Here is a 24,076-nt window from a genome sequence, read left to right as displayed (position 1 = left end):
AATCGCACCATCGTCAATGTAGCATGTTTTCTTTAGCTGTTCCACGTATCACATAGTAAAATCTAGAGCAGCGAGATCCACTCTGTGACTCATTAGTTGTACGAAATCCAGGGCTGATTGTGCTCCGGAAAAAATCCGGATTTCCGGATTTTTCGCTAGCAGTGATCCGGATGCTTCCGGAGATCGAAAGTCCAGATGTTTCAAAAAATCCTAGATCGCAGAAGTTTCCGAAAATCAAATTTTCAAAGGTGGAACTTAAAAACACAGTTTATTTGTTTGTAAGGGAGAGCCAGATACTTTATAAGCTTATATTCATGATTAATATTCATTTTTTACCAGTAAATAGTTATTATAATCATAAACTCAAGAAAGAAAGACATATTTGTAAATTTTAATTACTTCTCCAGGTCATCATGGGTATATGTAAATGTTATAGGTATGTGTAAAATTTTAAATATATTTTAAGTTAACCAAGAAATATAGAGAAAAAACTTGCTTAAAGTTTTTTTTTTTTTTTTTAACTCAAGAAATTTTCCGGAATTTTGACTTGGGCTCACAATCACCCCTGGAAATCTGACCGATTGTCCTCTTTCATTGCCGAAACCTCGATAATTTCTATAATGCCGAATCTGTAAATTCTAATCATTCATCTCTATTTAGCCATTCGTGTACCAATGTCATGTCGGTATTTTAGCAACCTGGAAATTTTTTTATCGGGCTAAACAGAGGCAAATCTTTAGCATTGATGTGATCGCTAACTGTAATTTCATTTTTAAACATTCAGTCGTTATAATCGAAATCGCTGTAAGACCAAAGAGAAGTGCATGTGGTCTTTATTTGGGAGCAAAACTGATTTTTTTCACAAACTTGAATTTTCAAGAAACTTGTATATCAAGACTACTGTAGTTTTATTGGCAAGTCAAGATAGATCTCAATTTTCATATTTGAACAAGTTGCACAAATTAATAAAAATTTATTGGTGTGAAAAAAACATAGAAAAAAATTACCAGAAGAATGCATCAATATTCTTTATTTGTAACAATTAACAGGTCAGCAGACAACAAGAAAAAAATAATTTTAAAATAAATCTTATCAATTGTTTTAGAGTTGCAACCTATAAAAACAATAAAGGAAGCATAACATCTAGGTATTTGCAATTAAGAAACATTCATATATTTAAATGACACAGAAAACTTAAAACATTTATCTACTAGATATTCAAAATATAAATCACTTTAAATTCATAGCAAAACAAAATAGCAATGAAAAATAAGACCGAAAAAGGTTTTATTGATTACTAGGCAAGTTCTTTATAAAAGAAAATATTTTTGGCACTTAAAATTATTTATTCTTACGTACAATATTTTTTTTCCTTGAAAATTAAGAAAGAGAAGTTGTTTTGAAAAATATGTTAGTTGAAAATTAATGTATTGAAAAAACTATTTTAGCAACTAGTCTACTAATATTTAATAAACAATTAGAGATGTGATCAATATAAAAGAAAATAATTTGGTGAAAGCTACTTACATTAGAATTCAGCATACATTAAATCAATATAAAAAATTATATACCTAACACATGAAATTTAACATAGATGGTAATTTTAAAATTATTTTAAAGCTTTATTTAAAAAAATGCAACAATCAAAATATTTCTTTAAAAACATAATTAGATTAGGAATGTTGAACACATTTTGATTTTTAAAAAAAAGGTATTGAATGATAAGGAATGTTTATTTTGGTGCAAAAAAAATATATTCAAACATTTGATACTTAGATATTTTAATCATAAAGGACAAAGACAGTTTAAAAAAAACTTTAGTTAAAAAAAACTTTGCACAGTTTTTTAAAACTAGTTTCATGATTAAAAACAATAATTATATAACAAATATATACGTATCTAGATGTGTCACCCTGAGAACCCTATTTGCTTGAAATAATTGTGCCATAGTTTATGTATACCATAATATGATCAAAGTACTTGATTATCCAAACAAATATTAAACAATTTATAAAAATTATTTTTTTATTCTCCTTTTAAAAGCTTCCTTTAGTTTTAAAATATATATTTCCTTTATACGACTTAAGCACACAGGCTTGTGTCTCATAAATGATGTGTGTGTGCAGCAAATCTTAAGAATATGAATTAGTACATTAACATAAATAAACACAAGTGAACAAACATCACAGGCAGAGATTTTAAAGGTCACAGAAGCAACATCATCTACATATATTGCTTTCAACACCCTTAGTAACTATTAATAGAAGCTTTTTCTAAACACTGCAGTTTATTAAGCATTTCTTTTAAAACATATTAACGAATATTGCTTAAAAATTGTATTTAATTGTGTATTTTTTAAAATTTTAATTTGTACTCAAAAAGGGATGTTTGTGAAAGATTTAAAAAATATTTTTTTAAGTTTTATTTTAAAAATTTATTATCAAAACACTAAACAATAGTTAAAAACACACGTGATATGTTTTTAATTTTACAAATAGAAAACATCATTTGGTGGCAACAATTTTAGTTGGCACATTGAGATTAACAAGCATACTCAGATCTTACTCAATTTATCATTTGTTAACATTTATAATTTTCCTGATTGGAATTTTTACTCAATACATTGAAAGCTCACATCAAATATATAATAGATATATTTTTAACACTCAATCCATCTTCAATTCTGTCACAGAATCTTTAGTTATAAGTTGCACCAAACTGCCAGATTTTGGACAATTGCTTCCACGTGCCCAATTTAGCAGCAACCTAAAAGGATTTAAATGTTTCAAAAATTATAAACACTATTTTTAAAATTATTTTGTTTCACATACTCAATTAAAAAAATTAAACTAATCATGCTTATCATTTTTTTAACAAACAGTAATGGCACTTACTAAATTACTACCTTATCACAAAAAAAAAGAAAACAAAAAAAACTTTCAAGCTAAAGAAATTACTTGATTACCCTAAACTTAATTTGATGAATATTTTTTGTTTAAGAGAAGTTTTAGCTTTGGAGGAATATATGCAATTTTACTTCGACTTAAATCTAGTTACATTTAATATTATTCATTTAAAATAAAATTCCATTCATATAAAATTTAATAATAAAATAACCTGCTTCCCTTACACTGGAAAACAATGCATTATTATACTGAATTTTAAAATTAAAGTATCTATACAATTGATAAGGTTAAAAAAAATACAAAAAATAAGTACAAAAAATAACCCCCTTACAAAAAATAAGGTTTATGAATAAATTCTTTTAAAATAATGCATTATTTAGAGCAAATTCATTAAGCTTACATCCCTAACTATGAAAATTTTAAAAAGAAGCTTCCAATATGATGAAGATTTATTACTTAATGTATATTACAGTTACCATAAATTTGTAGCACTAAACCCTAAATTGCTTAATTTATTAAAAAAATAACTTTAATCAGGGTTGGCATTTTGATCGAAAGAAACCTTTCTTCCAGGACATGGAAAAAACTGGACAAATTAAAAGATACTGAAGTTGACTAAAAGAATTTTTTAACACTAACTAATGAATGAATAGTTCAAATTTTTAAGAAATAAAATTTAATGTAAAACAAAAAGGTAAAAATAAATATATTTAATTTTTTGAGAATCTATATAACCAGGGGTCTGTCTAGGTTTTTCTGAGAGGTACCTATTTTGTGAAAATTTAGATATAATTTGTGAAAAATTAAAAATTATATTTAAAAATGCAACACAAAAATATGGCAAGAATATAGATTTACCATGTCTTAAGGAATACAAAAATAAAATTTTAAGAAAAAGTATTTTGTGAAACTACCGTTTTTCCTAAAATTAAATTTGTGAAACTACCGTTTTTACTAAAGTTGAATTTGTGAAGGTACCGCTAAACGGTAGTAAATTCGGTTTGGACAGACCCCTGATAACTTAAAAGAATTGGTTTTGAATTTATATGCAAACCTAATACAGTACAGTATAATTAGTTGATCTATTTATATTATATTTGATAGAATATTAAAGCTTTTAACTTTTACAAAAGAAAATTCAAATGTTCATAAAGTTTCATCGCAATTTTTTAAGGCTAATGTATTTTTTAGTAATTTTATTTTTCTTATTTTACTTTTTTAGCATAACTATAAGAAGTAATTTTTTGCCCTAAATTTACTATATCAATAGATCACAAGCAAAATACAGTAAAGCTGTCAATATGTGAATTTTTAAAAAAATAACAATGGCTATAACATTTATTTTTAAAATGAAACTTTTAGGTTTGGGTGCAATTTTCAGCTAAGATATTAAGAAAGCTTTTAAGTCAATTTAATCAAATCAAATATTTTAAAATTCTATCAAATTAATCATTCATTTAATTACTTTAATAATCAAAATTTTAAGATAAAAATTTAGCAATTTGTAAATAAAAGTTTATGGCTAAAAATTCTTAAAGTTTAGTTTATAAATTATACTTAATTTAGAATTTTATGATTAACTAAGTAAAAATACAATAAGCATAAAATTATTAATTGATATACCTTTAGCATACAATCTAAAAATTGTTTTCAGTATTCATACTTAGCATTTTTTTATGAAAATTAGTACGCTATTTGTATTTATGAATACAATGTACAATCTGTAGTATAACACAATAATATACAATTTAGGGTGATCCGGGGTAATTCACGATCACTCTGTTTCTGGGGTAAATAATGATCACCTAAGTTTTATTTTAAAAAAATAATTTTTTTCTAAATTTGAGACATGGACAAGAATGCTTGTACGCTTTACTAAGGTATAACTACATTTACTTAATAATAGTTTTTTGTTTAATCTAACAAAATAAGAATCTTTTAAACTTCTTTCCGTATTTTCCACTTCAAAGATGGGTTTCAAAAAGTGCACATTACTGCAAAGATCTCCCTCCTTCTCTTAATAATAAATATTTTGAGTTACTTTCTTTTTCTTTGATATGAAAATGGTGTAAGCTCTTGTTTAATTGTTTCACATCTACTGTAAACATTATAATTGATTATAGGAAACTATATCGAATGTTGCCCCCTACAGAAGGGGTAATTATTGATCACTGGGGTAATTCCTGATCATTGTCATTTCTTTTCATAAATAGTATTAAAATAAGCTAATAAATAGCTGATTGTCTTTTCTTAAGTAACAGTTCATATTTATCAAGTGGAATGACTATAAAATATATTTTAACTCAATTTAATCACAAAATTTGTTTTTAACCGTATGCTAGACAAATGTGCTCCGATTTGTCTTACCTTGCTTCTATCTTAATTTTATGTGTGTACATTGTTAGAATAAATTTTAAGTTTATAAATTAGCCTAATATAAATATGGTGAGAAATTATAAGCCTAAAAAGGATACTAAGCTTCTGGAAAGCAAAATTAGTTCTAGTAATTAAAATTTCTTAATTAGTAAATTTCTTTTAATGATTGAAAATGAAAATTTCAGTGTGAGAGCTGTTGACATACCTTACTTAACTTTACACTCTCCCTTAATGAAGTTACAAAATCCAGCAAAAGTAACCCATGTGGGAACTCTTTCTTATATTCCAGCAGAACATGAGAATGAGTTGGCTGCTTGCCTAAAATGTATGGCACGATACAAAGATTTTTGGAAATTTTAAAGTGTTAACCTTTATTTCTGCTTTTTAAATAAATCGTTTTATTAGCTGCTTAAACATATATTTTTGGTTTATTTGTTTGATCTTGATGTCTTATTTGTTAATTACCACTGTATACTTATTTTTAAATGGCCCCTTTATGATTAAAACTGGTGATCAGTAATTACCCCAGAAGTGATCAGGAATTAGCCCAGAAAGGATCAAGAGAAGGGGTAATTCCTGATCACTAAAAATTTAAAATATTTTAAATTCTAATTAGATTTTCAAACAAAACAAGGTAGCCTAGGACTCATCTCATATAGCCTCAAACTTCCAGTAAATATTATAATTCTATCTTGAATAGTTTTTTTACAAAATAGATGTTTGCATTTTTTGATCAGGAATTACCCCAGGTCACCCTAATTAGGATATTTTAAAAACTCTTTATATAACAATAAAATTAAATTCTACTATGCTTATTTAAGTCAAACATTGCAAGAATCTACAACTGTTTTAATTTCTATAAGAAAATTTGCTATATTTTTTTTTTCTTGAAACATTTATTTTTTTATTTAAACTTATTTAAAAATGATTTATTAAATGACTAGGAATGATACTATTGTTTCTTGTTTCAACTAGATAGCAATTATAAAATTGTTTAAAATTTCAATTTAATACTTAATATTTCTTTATTAAAAAGAATTTATTCTACTTAGGAAGACACCTGTTTTTTACCCAACCTGCTACCTGTTCCATGCTTTTCTTTTCTTTTTTTCCTGTAGTCTTTTCTATTGCAGAAGAAACTTCCTATCTCTGATATTACTCTTAAATAAAAGAATTATTGAAAAAAAACAATTTCCAATGATTTCACGGTAATTCTATTGAAGTTTTTCTAGGGTCATCTTTATATCATTATACTCATCATCATCATAGTTGGCTAGACAGCCCAATGTGAGCCAGTGCCTTCCTCTGAAGATTTCTCCATGACGACTTCCGATCTATCTTTGATTTCCAATTTTTTTCATTAATTGCAAGAAAATCAGACTCCACTAAGTCACCCCATCTCAACCGTGGCTTTCCCCGCTTTCTTTTTCCAGTGGGTCTAAAAAGCAGTATCTTTTTTATTGTGTTGTCGTCACTCATTCGAATCATGTGTGCGATCCAATTCATTCTATTTATTTTTATATATTTAATAACGGTTGTTTATAAATTTTGTACAGTTCAAAGTTAAGTCTCCTTCTCCAGTTATTGTTTTCAGTTACACCACCAAGTATACCCCGCAAAATCTTTCTCTCAAATATTGCGATACAATTTTCCTCCAATTTTGTCATTGTCCAAGCTTCAGAAGCGTATGTCAAGATTGGCCGGACAAGAGTTTTGTAGATTAAGAACTTTAGTTTTTCTAGAAAGAAACCTAGATTTAATAAATCTTCTCAGCCTATAGACAGCCCTATTCGCCAAATAGAGTTGGTTTTTTATTTCAGGATTAATTCTGTTGTCAATGGTAATAATTGATACTAAGTAAAACTCCTTACTATTTCAAATCTATAAGAATTTATTTCGGGATAGGCGTCTGGGACTCTGTTTCTTGAGAATAACATATATTTTGTTTTCTGTACATTTATGACCAAGCCCATTTGCCTTGCAGCCACCTCAAGGGCAATATCATTATAGTATTTAGCAGTAATAAGACAAGGTTGAATAGATATTTCATCTAAATTAGCAAATAAAATATAGAATGCACTCTATCTTAACAGAACTCTCTAACTTACTCAGCAACAAAAGTCAAAGGTGTCCAGGTGGAAAAATCAGCATCTGGCATGAACTTTCTATTCATTGGTGTATCTAGAGTAACTGGCAATATTGCTAAAGTTGTCGCTCCATCAGGTAATCCACTTTTAGGAGCAGCCAAACTGTGGACCAAATGATGCACTGCTCCTTTAGCCATCCCATATCCAATCATTCCTAAATAATAAGTAAAATGCTACGTTTTAAAGAAAAAAAAATTATGAGAAAATTTTTTTAGAAAAGAAAATTTAAAAGTATTTTTACCAGGGGTCCCTTCTAGTGCAGCTTTAGCTCCAGTCAATGTTAGAACACCTCCTTCTTTAAGATGTTCTGATGCTAATTTAGCTGAGATTACTGAAGTCCATACACTCTGTTTCCACATAAGATCAGAATTCTTCACAAGATCTGGAAGTGATAATTGTAATCAGATAAAATTATCATGAATAACAATATATTTTCTTTACATTAATTTCCATCTAAATATAAATTTTGATAGAAAATTTATAAAATTTACCAGATAAATATTAAATGTATGTTTTAGTTGAGATATAAATAATTAAAACTTACTGATTCAAACAGCTTTTATAAAAATAAAAATAAAAACATTTATGTTTAGATTAGAATCTTATAACTTATTATTTATCATTAATTTCATGTTATCATTAATGCAACTTTCTGCTTATATTATATTATTATTTTACTACAAACATTATGTAATAATTTTTAAAAAAAACTTTTAGATAAAAAATTATTTTTTTTAACTTTATTAGCAACGATAGTAATGAAAAAAAGAAACTACAGAAAACCTCATTTAATGACATTTGACTAGATATTAATTTGCTCAAAAATTTCTTTTCTCTTTGCTCCAGAAATGAATATAGCAGGAAAACAACCAGGTAAAATGAAAGAAAAAATAATATGCAGATTCAAACATCCAAAGATTTTGCATTTAATCTTTTATCATACTTAAACGAATAAAAATTTTCATTATAGCACACGTATGAAAACATTTTTACTATAAAACATAGAAAATTTTCTTTACTTTAAATCATAAATAAGAAGTTTAATTACAAAAAAACTTAAAACAATCTTTAAAGTATAAAAATAAGTCTAAGAGTCTCATTATAAATATTTTTTCCAAAACTTAATAAATTATTTTAGAAATTGTTCTGTTCATTTACTGTAAAGTAAAAATTAAATAATGCAACACCATATAATCCTCTAAACAGAAAAGAAAATGACACAAATAAAATAAATTTTTATTAAACATTATTATTCCAGGCTATTAAGAAGAAAAAAAAATTTTAAATTTTACAGCTATAACCTAAACAACTCAAAAACAGCTATTTTACTCCAAACTTTCAGTTGATTTGAACATAAATAAACAGAATTGTGAAAATTAATAAAAATTTCATAAGTACACATTTGTTTCAAAACATACCTTTTGAAGCAGCATTTCCACCAGCCCAGCCTCCAGCAACACAAATGACTGCATCAACTTTTTCATTATTTAAAATTTTTGAAACTCCTGATATAACTTCAGATTCCTGTTCAGTCCAGGATTCACTCGGTTTCACAACAACATTAGCATGTGCTTCCTCATTACTAGAAAGATCTATAGAACCTACCCACTAAAATGAAGAAAAAAAACAAGTGCATAAGGAAAATATGTTCCACTACATAAAGAATAATAATTTTATCAATAGCTAAATGTCCTCAAAAAATATACATTATAGAACCAACACACTTGAAATAAATATAAGAAAAAGTAAAATAAGAAATTGAAAAAATATTTTATTCTTAAATATTTTTTGGATTTGAAAATTTATGGAATTCTTAATTCAGAAATTCATTCTCTTTGTCCACCTTCTAATCATTTAGAATTAAAAATATTTAAAAAATTATACTTATTGTCAATGATTATTAAATTTAAGTATTATATATTTTAAGTATTATATATATTAAGTATTAAGTATTTATATATTTTAACAGAAATATTTTTACAATACTTTGGCAAAAATTTATTGACTGAAACTTCGTCATAGGGAATCTTGTGCAGAGCATTTTTGCAAAAGCATATTTTTTATTTTACAAAATTATTACATACCAATCAAAATAGCTTAAACATAATTTTTCAACAATCATACCTTCATTTTATAATATTAAATTTTATAGTTACACAAACATGTATAATGTGTAACAATCTCATTGCTGGTACTTATGGAATGCCATAAAAATTATGAGTTTCTCTTATCCAAATGGAAAGAGTTGTACTTTACATTAATGGTAATGAACAGTTTTAATTAAAACACATATTTCATATACATAAGAAATTACGACTGAATATTAATAATTTATGAAAAATCTCTTTCATTATCAAAAAATAAGTTGATCAGTATTTGTTTAAATGTTTTTAAAATAGTAATGATAAAATCTTCTGATATAGCTATACATTTTCTTAATCTTATTTCAGCTGCTTTTTTCCATAATTTTTTTAATTAATTAAACAAAAAGATTGAGAAATATAATGATGAGCCAGACTTCCCATCATGAAATAGAATTGTTCCAACAATTTCAGGAGAACATATTTAGTGTACAACTACCGAGATTTCCAAATAGTGCATGACTTATCACAATATTGCCCTACGCCATATGAATATGCTATACAGATAGCTTTATTTAAGAAGATGACGGGGAATTACTGTATTTTATACTTAAGGTCATTTAAAATAAACTGCTCATTTTAATGAGAGAGTACATATTAATTTAGCTACATAGATTTTTAGTACTATTGAAAATATTTTGTATTTTTTACAAAATCATAAAATAAAGTTAATTTAATATGAAATACATACCCAATTACACGCTTTAAAATGAGATATAATGGTACTTCCTAATGCTCCTTTTCCACCATACACGAGAACGCGGCCGGCATTGGTACTCATGTTTATAAAATTAGTGATTTTTTACTGAGTGATAATCTTATAAATGTTAGATAAAGAAATATCAAATCTATCAACTCAGAGATTTTCAAATTCGATATCCTTGAGCTTTAATTTAGAAAAATAATAAAATTTAATCTTCAGTGAAAGGAAGAAAGTTTAACAAATAAGGATGAGTCAAGGAAATCCGTATAGAATGAAAAAGAAAGTTAAACCGATAAATCGAATTAAATGTGATTAGGAAAAGAGGACAAGGGAATATTAGCGCTTAAGCCGAACAGTTGTGATCTACATTTATTGCATCATAAAATAAAAAAATAAATAGATTCGGTATCGAAAGATCAAAACGATTACGATTATAATATTATAAATTAAAGAAAATACTTGAAAATAAATTAATCTATTCCATCATATCTTATTATAAGAGCTCTCGAAAAAAGATAAAATGTTGTTGTTGTTGTTGTTGTTACTTTACGTCGCACTAGAGCTGCACAATGGGCTATTGGCGACGGTCTGGGAAACATCCCGGAGGATGATCCGAAGACATGCCATCACAATTTTGATCCTCTGCGGAAGGGATGGCACCCCCGCTTCGGTAGCCCGACGACCTGCGCGCGAAGTCGAGCACTTTACGGTAGCACAGTTTAACGAGGACCAATACCGCACACCCTCGGTCCCTACGCAGACTGATCCAAGTGGTCACCCACCCGCACACTGACCGTAGCCAGTGATGCTTGACTTCGGTGATCTGCTGGGAACCGTGTCTTGACGATCAGTCCACTGCGGGACTAAGATAAAATGAAATAATTCAGAATAGAATGATTCCCTTCTATATTATGCAATGTGAAAGTTCTTGAAACGTAAAGAAATAAAATGAAGTAATTGAATTTAATATGTAAACAAAGGATGTTTTTAAGCGGATTATTATATAGGGCTTACACAGCAGTTCGGACAGTTTTTGATCGGAAATATCAGAAAAAGACTTACGCACAATTAAGCGAATCAAACTCAAAAGTTGCAAAAATTCAGTGCAAACTTTCAGTTATAAAATTCTCAAAATATGTTGAATCACAAAATGTAAACAATAATTTTACATTTTGTGATGGATTTAAGTTATTTAACCTAGTTGAAGTAAATCAAAATGTGTGAAATCTTCATGACATAGGTTTTAGAATAGAATTTCTAGCCGTTTGTTGTGGGCTTTTTGAATTTCAGTCGCACAATCAAGATGAATTTTGTTGCTGGATAAAATTGTAATGCCTGCGAAAATTTCTCGCAAGATTTCTTCTATTTGTACAACTACATTTAAATTTAGCATTGCAATCTTTATGATCGTAAATGTACTTCTATTTTATTATATATTTGAAAAAGAAGAGCAGCCTGAGTGTTTACGAGTTGGTACTTGCCGCTTAATCAAAAAGCACAGATCATTACCTCAAGAAAAATGGGGACAGACAATTTATTACGATGTACTTTTGAAAAATTTCATTCGTGTAAAAGATGAGTGGAGATTACTGCCATCTTCTAATTTCAGCCACAACATAAACGTAGATCTGAACTGTTCGTCCTTGCTTCATTTTGATAAAGTGCGATTTTTAGCTGCCGGCTACACGAAGTCGACATTCAAAGTTCAATTAAAAAATCAAGTCATCTCTTTAAAAACTATAAACATTGAGGGACATGATATCAAGACTTGCTTAGCTGAAGAAGATAGATTTTTATATGATTGTTATTTATTAGCAGCAACCAAACTTTTGAAGGAAATAGTTTTTTTAAGATCCATATCTCACAAGAATATTATTAAGGTAAATGGCAAAAACAGATTCATTGAAACGAATGAATGAGTCCAAAAATGCTTCTCTTCATTGTTGTTATTTAAAATAATCATTTTTAACTACTATAAATATTACATATGTCATTTTAATTTAAGTAGTTTTAGCAGAAAATGTGTGATGATGATTTAATATTGTGAGGCTGTATCATCAATCATTTTGTGTGTGTGATTATTTTTTTTATACATTTTAGGATGAATTGCATATTTGTACCAGCACTAAAATAATTTCCAAGTTAAGTGCGAAAGATTTGTAACCGAACAACATAAGATTTTTTTTCTTTTTCTCTTTGTTATAAATAAAGTTTCTTGCATATTTTAGAAAGATTTTTAATTTTTCTATAAACGGTGCCATTCTTCTAAAAATTGGTGTATTAAAAAAAAATTTACACATTTCTATAGATGTATGCATATTTAATCAAAAATTATTAATCTAAGATGAAATTTGATTTTCAGTTAACTTGAAATGTTAACTGAAAATCAGTTCAGTGAAGTTAAGTTAACGTCAGTTAACTTGCATTGTGTATTTAAAAAAAAGGGGGGGGCTTCATCAAAGAAAAGCTATGCAGTTGCCATTTTTTTATTGCAAGGGAAAAATTGAATTTTATAATCCATTGATTGTATAATAAATTATAAATTTTAATTCCTCAGAATTTTGATGTAATCCATTTTTTCATTGAAAAAAATTTCCCAAAAAATAATTTTGCTGCTTAAGTGAGGGCTAAAGCTTCTTTGTTTTGTTAAATGGAATATTTAAATTTATAATTCATTGTTTATGTAATTATTAAAGTTATGTCTTAAAGAATTATGTAGATATTTTATTAATTGTTTTTTCGTATTTTAGGTTTTAGGTTACTGTATTCCTTCTGAACCAGAATTTTCTGATCCCCATCGCACAGTATCTATTTTTGAGGAATACGGAGAAGCTATCAATGTGATAAATCTCCTTCAGTTATCATGGGAAGATAGACTAAGAGTAAGTCATATTTATCAATTACTCAATTTCTTATTGTTTATTAAACTGTCGTGATGCAAAAAATTTTATGAAGTCCATCTTAGTTTAAACTCATTTGATCTTGATACCTTCTCAGCCATTGCAGCTATGAAGATCTTTGCAGATCGTGATAATCCAATATTTCATGAAAGTTGACATTATTACTGTTATAGTTATTTATTTTATTCAAGTTGTTGACTAATTATAGATTTCAAAGATCAAGGATTAATTGGTTTTGTTTGATTTATTGATATTGCAATTTTTATTGCTTTTAATTTTTATTATTTGTTCTCACCTTTTTTTTCTTTCTTTCTTTTTTTTGTCTAATACATTGTTTTTCAAAAATTAGGTTGCAACATGTTTTGCGTATTTCATTTGGAAACAAATAAACATATAAACAACTAGAGATTTCGATGAAATGTGTCTAAACACTTCTTGATTGCCGCATTAAAATTTATTCAACTTAAAACATGAAAATCGAACTTTACAGAAAATATGTTACAGTTTAATATGGAGAATTATCTTTGACATATTTCAAAACTGGATTCTAGTAAAGACTGTGTTGACTTTTTACAGCAATGCATTCGTGGCATCATATTCCACATTGCCAACCAAGTTTTTTAGGGTCAAAAAGGGGAATAAAGACTAGAAATGAAGTAACCTATGACTGTAAAGAACTCAAAACAGCAACTTGTCTACAAAGGTTTTACAAAAAAAAACTACAATGTACTGTTTTCTTTGATAAATGACTTTTTAGTGAAGTTTTTTTTTTTTTTTTCTATGTGGCAACCAAGGAATAACTGCTTAGTGCTAATTCCTCAATTTTTTTTGTTTTTATGTTCATGTATTCAAATTAGACAAAAAAGACAGGTTGTACCTTAACTATAGATAGGCAGTACATTTGTCATCATTCAAAAGTACAATTTCACAAAATGATTTTCAGCACTAATAGTGCTTGGGAAATTCACCTTGTATTTTTATTGCAATTAACAATTCAATTGTTATGATTACACTTGTCTTAGTTTTTTTTTTTCATAATTTGTTAATTAAATCAACAATCATTCATTAAATACTCATCATCATTCAAAGATTCAGCTTCATTGTCCAGTCCAATTGGTGCTTTGAATGAGGCATTTCTTATTACTTTAATTGTATTAATAAATAATCTTTTTATTATTTTTTATTCACATAATTGTTTGTTTGCTCAATTAGCTTAAGACTTATTAAGGCTTCTAAGATATTTGACAAAGGAAGCAGTTATAAATTATAATGTTTTAATTTTTTTTAAGAATAAAATTATTTAATAATGTTGCAGATATGTGAATAAAATATATGTGAATAAAATTATTTTTATCATTTGGTACTATGATATTTCAGGTTTAGATACATATTTAAAAAAAAAATTTTGACAAATATATTAATTAATTTGTGTGACGAAACATTGGAACCATCCAAATGCAAGCAATTTAGTACTTAGAAAAAAAATAATTTGTTTCTATTTAAGGATTAATTAATTTATTACTTTTATTTGCATATACATAATTTACTCTTTTTTTTTCATTTATTTCTTTATTAGATCGGTTTAGGCTTATCAAGGCTTCTTAAATACCTGTCATCATTTGAAGAGCCAATTGCACTAAATGATTTCCGTCGCCAGCAGTTCATTGTGGTTGATGGTGAACCTAAATTAATTGATGTTGATGATATTGGGCTCCAAGAGCAAAGATGTGAAAATTCACCATGCTGTTCTTCTTCACAATTATCTTTCAATTCTTCCATTTGTATACCATGTGTCAATAATATATGTCAAGGTTTCAATGAAAAATTAAATATTATAAAAACTGGTAGGCATTTCATAAAATATATTCTGCCTCATGGAGCACCAAAAAACTTAAAATCTATAGCTCATAAAATAAGCACAGCATTTGAATTTGCTTCCTGGGATGCTGATTTTATTTTAAAACAAATGGAAAATTTAGTCACTATTTTTAAAAGTGGAGTGTACAGAAATGTATCCAAAATAGGATATATATCAGGTAAATAAATTCTTTAAGTCATCTAACTTTTGATTCATTAAAATTTAGGGAGAGTATTTCATAATATAAATTTAATATACAGGACTCTTTAAATTATGATATTTTGATTTTACCCAATAATTTAACTAAAGTAAAAGCCTGAATATCTAAAATTCTGCTAACAAGAAAGCTCAAGTAATTGTAATTTTCAGAGATCTATGACAAAAAATTTCTTTAAATTATAATTTATGAACTATTATAATATTTTAGTTTCTTTTCGTGTAATCTTTATTATTTTTATAGTAAATATTGTTAGATAAACGAACAAAATTTGCATTATTACTTAATAAAAGTGGATGATATGATTTTCTTTTCATGTTCCTCCAGTGTAGTCTGTCCCCAATTTGCAATTTAAATTTTATTTTGCACCTGTCAAATTTTAATAATTTTTACGGACAACTATTTTGCAACTCATTTCGATTTTGCAGTTACGTTTTTTTATAGGTAGCTTTATGAATTCTTCTGAGCATCTAGTATAGTTTTTCTCCCTTTATCAGTATTAATATTTTATAAGTATTGATTGATATTTTTTCTTTTTTAATGCAAAGCTTTTTTTCTGAAAAATAAGATAATATTAAAAATTGAGATTTCCAGTGCTTAAAAACCTAGAATTTTCGATAGTAAAACATCTATTGTATCATTAAAAAAAAAAAAAAAAGGCTTTATTAACTTTTTTCTGCTTTATGTGAATATTATATTTATATAATCTTTATTTTATAATTATCCTCTTTCATTATTTAATTTTACTTTAAAGTACAAATTATGATCGACAAATCTTATTCTGTACATTACTGTTATGATGGTATGTTTAAGTTATTTTTGTTAGTTATTTATGGGCACAATTTTATTTAACTCTTTTTGGGCACCGCGTTTAATTTAAATAATCTCATTTTTTTTTAATCTATATTTTTTTACTTTAATCAACAACCCCATCTGATTTTCACTTACACCCCTATCCTTCAACACCTTCCAATATTCCTTCCTTCACCCCTACTTGAGAATGGATTCATTCACAGGTGTGAATAGTCAAAGCGATAGTAGCGCCACCCTTCAGTGCGGATGAATACATGAGCGGGAGGAAAGAGCGGCAGTTCGATTTTAGGTATTCCCTGCTGCTGACGACTGAGATTGAACGTGATCTGTGGAAGGATGCGGGGTGGCCGGCCACGCGCGCTTCTAGGATAAGTCCTTTACCTTTTTTTTTATATATTTTTATGTGCCCGTAATTTCTTTTATTGTTGTATAATTTTGGTATGACGTAACTAAAGAGAAATGATTATTTTTAAATAACCTGTCGAACTAAAATGTAAGTTATGTAGCAGTGAAGCAACTCATTTTTAAATTGTAAACTTATTTGACTTATGATTAAGTTCTTTGAATAAAAATATTTAGTCTGGATTAATTATGCTGTTGGATGTGAATCCTTAAAATTTAATTTGCTTTTATCTTCCAGATCACCAAGATTATTATTGCTGTAAATTTAAATGTGCTAATAGTTTTAAATTAACTTAAATTACTTCTACTTGTTATATCTGATAAATTTTGTTAGTTAAAGTTAAATGTTCTCACAACGCAATTATTTTTTTGAAAAATCATTCTTGATTCCTTAAATCTACTTTTTTTTTCTCTATTCAAAAATAAGATATAACATTACCAATACAAGTGAAAATTCCATCTACATCTTATTGGTGGAAAACTGAGTATGAACAATTGCAAACTTGAAGAGAATATTAAACTTCTGATATATCTCTCTGCTTAATTAATATTTATAAGGCAAGAGACAGTGTTTGAACATGCTTGAAATTCTAGAAAGTCTTATTATTGACATTTGTATTTAATTTTACACATAATTTTACCATTCATAAGATTTTCCTGTATTTTATAAATTCTAAAAGGTCAGGAGCCAAAAATAGCATAAGTAAATTAATATCATGACATGAATAAAGTATAAGGGTTGCCATATTTTAAGTGTTATCTTCAGTTTCATCAGCTAAAGTTAGATGGACTTAAAAAAAAATGAATGGTAAATAGCATAAGTCATATTGTAAACAGTACACTAAGAATATAAGATGGCATCTTTTTTAATCAGAAGTAGTAACTGGGAAATCTTACTACGAATTTTAACCATAGGCGTGTCGCCAGCAGTTAAATGTGTGTTGCCAGTAATTAAATGTTAAGTTATCATATATCTAATCATAAAGCTAATCACACCACTGTGTGATTAACTTTATATGATTCTCAATCCTTGTTGCTCAGTAAAATTATGTTACAATCATCAGGTTCTGTACAAAATTACAGATGCTTTCAAAATTTGTGCAAAAATTCATTATAAATACTGCCTGTACGTATATTTTTTAATTGAAAATATAATTAAGCTTATAAAATATATTTCTCTTTTTTTTTTTTTTCTTTTTTTTTTAAGGTTTTAAAATGTATTCTCACAAAGATGTTTCTACAAAATTTGACTATAGATGCCAATTAACCATATCTGGTTATGGTTGTATGACTTCTGTCATTGATGCTGAAGAGGCTTCTGAACTTTGCTGGTCTGATATCAGATGCAAAGCATTTGTTTTGACCTCTACAACTACTTGGACAGGTAGTAGTTTTTTCCCAGCCATATTGTTTTTACTTAAGATTGTGAGATGAAATAATATTGACTAAGTTTAAAACCAAATACTGTTATCATTTTGGAAATCTTTCTTGGAAACCAAAAATGAACTTTTTTACTGGATTTAGATCTAGTACAGAGAACTAAATGCATTTAAGAAGGGTGCAAGGCACATTTTCGAGATTTTTTTTTTTTTTGCAATGAAAGAATCTAATGAATTTTTCTATTGGCTCCATCTTAAGAACAAAGGTTTGTGCTAAAGCTCTTAAAATGTTTTATTGCGGCCTTAAAACAAAATTTTACAAATCTAGAAAAATCAGAAAAATTGTAAAGAGTTTAACGAAAATACCCAAAAATTCAGAGAAAATTAATCAATTTGGGTTTAGAGTACCTAGAAATCTTATATATTTTTTTAAAAAATTGGTTTTTAAAAAATCATTTATTTTCAACACTAATGTTATATAAGTATTTTGTGTTACATTTTATCTGTTGAGAATGAGGCATAACTAAAACCTTAATAACAAAATTTATACTCCCAGTTGCAAAAATCAGAGAAATTGTATAAGATCAGTCTGAAAAAGTCGGGGAGATTTTTTCCCCCAAGTATTTACAATGTCTTTGTATTGTTTAAATTTTTGTGCAAGGAATGGAACCAGTAATGTACATAGAGGCCTTAGGTAGTCATTTTGAAAATTTGTAAATGTATTACAAGTAATAATGCTTTCATGTTTATTTGAAAGTTTGGTTGCAATATTTTTATAAACATTAAAATCTTGTATTATATGTAACTGAGTTATTTCTCGTCACCCTGTAAGTTGTAGGCTGTGTATTTGAAATATTAGATTTTATTTCTTCCCTTCCTTTAGAATTTTCAACAATTTCTTAAGCAATATTTGTGTTAAAAATAAAACTTTTTGTGTTTTAAAAAAAAATTTATTAAAAATATGCAAAATTAATTTATTTTTTTCTTCCCACCTTGGTATGTCTTATTATATGTTGGCTTCCTAATTATCTGAATTAGTTTTCACACAATATAATATTTTCTCATTAAATTAGAATATCTCTCTCAAATTATATCACGTTTTGCAATAAAGTGTTGAGCAATAGCTGTTTTTTTAACTATCACTTTAGTCCATCAGTAATACGAAAAAAAAATATATGTATATATATATCTTTATCAAAATTTTTGAATTATTCGTATTACATAATAACAAATTAGTATGCTGTGTATTCCTTGGAACATAACAGTATTTTTTATTTAATGAAAAATTTTTAACAATAATTAGTTTATATACATATATTATTACCTGTTAATTCTTGATACTAAAAATTATTCTAATTCAAGTTGTTTTTTTTCTAGGAAGAAAAATAGTGCTTTTCAAAAGTGGATTTGGAAACCTACTACACAATAATCAAACAACTCTATTTTTAAAATTGTAACATGTAACTTTTGTATTAAATTAAGGGACATTCTAAAAGTGTTCCAGTGTCAAAATAAGTTCAAATGAAATTTCTCCATTTCAGACAAAATAAATTCAAATTATTTAAGTTTTGTGTAGTTCTATACTGAATTAATAATTTTATCCGTATTACTTTAGCCCAAATATCATTATTCACAATTATTTTGCCAATGCTAGTATTAGTAATTAATCAGAAAGTGTTATAGTCATCATGTTCTCTTCATCATTTTGTCCATATGTTCATATAAAATCCAATATTCTCCTATCTGACCGAAGTTTCATGTTAAGTAAATTTTTAACTACTGAAATCATTTTTTTTTTAATTGTTGAAATGTATGTTCATTATTACAAAAAATTAACTTTATGTAAACACAATAGCTTTATATATGTATTTAGATTTGTGCATATTCTTGTCTTTAAAGTTATTATGTCTACATAAAGTTACTTTTCGTAATTACGAACTTAAATTGTAACATTTATGTATTTATAGTTAAAAAAAAGTTTGGAAATGGTCAAATATATCAAGAAAGTAGACATCTAATCGAAAAAGTGAAAATAGTCACTTTCAATATTTTTTTAAAAAGCTATCTAATGATACAAAACTTGATCTTTCACACAAGATTTTAGAGTTGCCCCCTAGAATGGTTGGAGGTGAAGATAGAGTTTAAAATCATTGGATAGCTTTTACTAAAATATTTAATGTGACTATTTTTACTTTTTTGATAGATGTTTTACTGTTTTCAAGATATTTTACTCTCTTGCAATTTTTTTACAACCTGTGTATTTATATTTTTCTAATATTATTTATTCTCTGTGTGTCTTACGTACTGTCAATGGTTATACTAATTAGATAAATGTTAATGTTAAAGCGTACTTTTGATTTCTTTTTAAATCATTTCAATGTACATTATAATCAGTCTGTGTATGTGATTTATACTTTACATTCTGTGCATGTTTTAACTATCGAAATGACTGTACCTTATTTAACTTATTCCATTTATCACACTTAACATATTATTGACCAGCAGTTTTATGTGAAAGCTTTTTGTGCCCCACTAATAATACGCTACTGAATGTGAGCAGTCATGGCTATTTAACCCTCTTAACTTAAATGCCTGAGATAACTCTGCCCAAAATTATACATTTTAGAAAGAATGTAATAAAATTAAACACAATAGTAACAAATAGAAGAAGTTAATGTTTGTTTAGTTAGAAATGTAAGATTTTGAAAATTTAAGGAAATTCCTTATTAAAAAATGTCAAAAGATTTTTGAAGAACTGAAATTCATAAGTATGTATATACATATAAAATAATCTACATTTCGAATAAATAAGCAAAACCAGAACAATAGATTTCAATTCAGGGTGGCCACTCAAACCAGATTTCAAATTTCCCTGATTTTTCCAGGTTTTCCAGATAAAAATCTTAAAATTTCCAGGTTTTTGTTTCTTTTTTCTTATAAAGTATAGGATGTGTACAAGAAAAGTGTCTATATTATAAAATATTTTATTCAAAATGCTATTTATTTAACATATCATCTTGAAAAAAATAATTTATTTTGACAATTTGGCAAGATTATTTATTTTTTAATGTTTCAGTACAAAATTTTGAATCAAACATCATATATTGACCAACAAAAGAGTAAAATTAAATATTAATATATAGTTGGTTCTTTATAAAATCTATTATTATTCAATTATAACCAACTAATTTTCGGAGAATTTTATAAAGTTAAAAATACAAAAAAATTTTGTCAAAATAGAAAAAAAAAATTACCACCAAAGCATCGGAACAAACTTGAGCCATAAATGGATACAGAATTTAAAAACAGAAGCTACTATCCTAATCCCTTTTTCCACCTCCACCAGAATCTTTTCTAAATTGCACAGTCCCACTGCGATCAAAGATTTCTACATTCGTTTAGCGACCATGGGAGAATTTTATATGACATTCAAGTTTAACAGAGCTGTAATGGAGCAAATTTTGATGCAAGCAAAGTATTGCTAAGTTGATGGTATTTCAACTGTTTGGCGATACGTTTCTGTTTAAAAAAAGTGGATATAATGGATGAAATAATTTAAATTAAGAAAATTAGTAAATAATTTAAATTGGTGAAATTAAAAAAATTATCAAAGAAAAAATTTCCAGGTTTTCTTTAAAATTCCCTGATTTTTCCAGGCTTTTATCCAAATTTCCAGGTTTTTTCCAGTGTAAAAAAAATTCCCTGATAATTCCAGGTTTTCAAGGTTTTCCAGGTGGGTGGCCACCCTGCAATTATTATATATATACAATGAAATTCTTCACTTCTATGAAACATCATAGAATTTGGGTTCTTTAATTCAATATTCCTTTAAATCAACATCTGTTAATCAGAAAAAATTTTGTAATTGTAATGATTATGTCAAGAACATGTAAATGCAAGGTATTTCTAATGCTTGTTAACCAACACTGTCTCAATAATTTAACATTCTCTTGTTAACAATATAATGATAACCCTATATCACATAACAGTTCAAATTGGAAAATGTTTTTATCTCTCTTAAGTCTTATATTTTAAAAAATTTGATATAAATATTAGGATCTGACAACATCTAGTCGCTTTCTTATTTTATATTTTTGTACCCTTGGACATCAAGGCAAGCATGAACTCATAAAATGAAAATCTGGAGCAAGATTAATGCGTTTTTCTATAAAATAAAAAGTTGTTAATTAAAGTGGAAAAAAATTAAATAAATCCTGAAAAAAGCACTTAAAATTGTAATTACTTTTGAATAAATTGAAATTTTATGAGGAAAAAAACTCACATTAAATTCGTGAATGAAAATGGCTCTTTCAGTCTGTCAAATTTTAACTTTGTTGTTAAAAATTTAATGGGCTGTTGATCATCCTACATCAGGGGTGGGCAAACTTTTTTGGTCGAGGGCAAAAAATCAAGAGAAAAAAGTTTAGTGGGCCAGGTAAAAACATCTAAAGTAAAAAAAAAAAAAAAAAAAAACGATATACAAGTTTTAATTTAAATATTTAATGGGATGAATAAAATTGCAATTTCATTTTTAAAAGTTCCTTATTGAGGTTCCAAGTGAGATGTATTTATATTAAGGTACGAAGCCAACTGTTTGTCTACTTCTGAAATGATTTTTTCTAAGGTTCATAGTTGAAAACACTTGTTCACATACATAAGATAAAGCAAAAATAGCACTGACTTTCTGGGCATGAAATATTAAGTTTGGGAAACTAGCTTTTGGTAATGATTTGTAAAACTCATACTTTGGCATACTTAGTAACAACTGCTTCAGATGGCTGCTCTATAAAGAACTTTTGCTTTCAACATTTTACCAATTGAAGCTGTCTGAGCTAACTATTTTCATCAATTGATGTTTTGTAAAGCAAAAATAGAGGAAATAAATGGTCATCAGTAATTTTTTAAAAAAAGAAATAACAAAAATGGCTTTAAACAAAGTTATAAAATGAAAAGTAGACAAGAAAATGAATGTATATTGTTTGTATCCGCCACAAATTGGCAAGTTAAACTTCTACCCGCGAGCCGGATGAAACCTTCTGGCGGGCCGTAGTTTGCCCATCCCTGTCCCATGTGCTCTTTTTTTTACTACAAGTTTAACAGTAGATAATTCTTGAACTAATTAATTGAATAATTATTTTTTTATTACACATCTTACTCCCTATACATTTTTCTAAGCCTTATGATTTTTGTGTCACCAAGCAGAATGTATCGTTAAGTGTAAGGCCCAAATTACAGCAGCTATTATGATTTTTCAGTATAGAGAGAAATAATTTTTTAAACAAGTGAAACATATCGAAGAACAATTTCTATCTGTATAATAAAGTTCGAAGAAAAACATAATTTTAGTTTTGAACCCATAAAATGAAAATCATTTCCTATAATAATTTGGGAAAAAAGCTTCCTATAATAATTTGGGAGAATATTGCAGAATTCTTTTTAAAATACTTTGTTAACCAATACACACTCATCAATACAATGGTGTTCATGCATTTAAAGCAGATGTCATATGGATTTTTAATGGTATTTTCCATGAATCAAATGCAGTAAATAAAATTGCATTCCTAGATAACTTTTTTCATACTTCAGCAAACCACTTTATAACATATCATAATAGCACAGCATTTAGAATAAGCATATGTACCACACTTAGAAACAATGAAAGACATATGTACTTCATTTCTCTCATTTAATGTATGCATGCATTTTTTAAAATGTAAAGTATTTTGTATCCAAATAGCATTTAAAAAACTAATGATGGCAGCTATTGTACTTAATTACAAAATATATCAATTTTAACAATTTATGGTAAAAAGTTGTTTTTTAACTGGATTATTTTACAACACCAAAACATTTTCAACTTGGAAGTGTTTTCATTTTATGTACATAAATCATTAAAATTTCAATATTCATAAAACGTCTCTAATTTTAATGTATTCCATCACCATATATTTTGTAAAAATGGAAAATAGAATTTTTATCTGCAGTGTTTTATGTAAAAAATTTATGTCTATTGTATAGTTCATTTACAGAATTTACTTTATTAAATGTTTTATTATAATCAATATGTATTTAACTTGTTATTATTACCTGGCTCTAGATTTTTTTCTAATCTAATTAATTATAAAGATAGTTAAAAACTAAAATGATTTGCAGCATGTAAAAAAGTTTTGATTTCTTATATATTGATGATAAACAAAAGAAAACTAACAACAATGCAAATTAGCTTTGTATTTT

The 24,076-nt window shown here is 26.9% G+C and overlaps 2 protein-coding genes across 2 annotated transcripts; one reads left to right on the top strand and one right to left on the bottom strand.

Annotated features, from left to right (window-relative positions):
• Positions 1-1,013: 1,013 nt before the first annotated feature.
• On the bottom strand, positions 1,014-10,847 carry Dhpr (dihydropteridine reductase). Its single transcript, XM_016051355.4, has 5 exons — positions 10,262-10,847; positions 8,848-9,037; positions 7,671-7,811; positions 7,391-7,583; positions 1,014-2,766 (listed from the first exon to the last, which is right to left on the bottom strand). The coding sequence occupies exons 1-5, from the start codon at positions 10,349-10,351 to the stop codon at positions 2,667-2,669; spliced, it is 714 nt and encodes a 237-aa protein (XP_015906841.2). The 5' UTR covers positions 10,352-10,847; the 3' UTR covers positions 1,014-2,666.
• Positions 10,848-10,972: 125 nt separating this feature from the next.
• On the top strand, positions 10,973-19,407 carry LOC107438932 (extracellular tyrosine-protein kinase PKDCC). The gene is made up of 5 exons (XM_016051353.4): positions 10,973-12,153; positions 13,024-13,155; positions 14,750-15,209; positions 17,671-17,847; positions 19,220-19,407. Exons 1-5 carry the CDS (start codon positions 11,605-11,607, stop codon positions 19,297-19,299), a joined length of 1,398 nt encoding a protein of 465 aa, XP_015906839.3. The 5' UTR covers positions 10,973-11,604; the 3' UTR covers positions 19,300-19,407.
• The last annotated feature ends 4,669 nt before the right edge of the window (positions 19,408-24,076 follow it).

Source organism: Parasteatoda tepidariorum, chromosome 5, assembly GCF_982258835.1.
Source record: "Parasteatoda tepidariorum strain Cologne lab strain chromosome 5, Ptep-v5.0, whole genome shotgun sequence".
NCBI lineage: Eukaryota > Metazoa > Arthropoda > Arachnida > Araneae > Theridiidae > Parasteatoda > Parasteatoda tepidariorum.
Note: the sequence above shows the minus strand (reverse complement) of the source record. Positions and strands in the feature narration are given on the sequence as shown.

Excerpts from the sequence above, each read along its gene's own strand:
- Dhpr (XM_016051355.4), bottom strand. The coding sequence starts at position 10,351 with ATGAGTACCAATGCCGGCCGCGTTCTCGTGTATGGTGGAAAAGGAGCA. Across the intron at positions 9,038-10,261 it reads ATTTTAAAGCGTGTAATTGG|TGGGTAGGTTCTATAGATCT; the intron begins GTATGTATTTCA and ends TCTTCATTTTAG. Across the intron at positions 7,812-8,847 it reads TGGAAATGCTGCTTCAAAAG|ATCTTGTGAAGAATTCTGAT; the intron begins GTATGTTTTGAA and ends TATCACTTCCAG.
- LOC107438932 (XM_016051353.4), top strand. The coding sequence starts at position 11,605 with ATGCCTGCGAAAATTTCTCGCAAGATTTCTTCTATTTGTACAACTACA. Across the intron at positions 13,156-14,749 it reads CATGGGAAGATAGACTAAGA|ATCGGTTTAGGCTTATCAAG; the intron begins GTAAGTCATATT and ends TTTCTTTATTAG. Across the intron at positions 17,848-19,219 it reads CTCTACAACTACTTGGACAG|GAAGAAAAATAGTGCTTTTC; the intron begins GTAGTAGTTTTT and ends TTTTTTTTCTAG.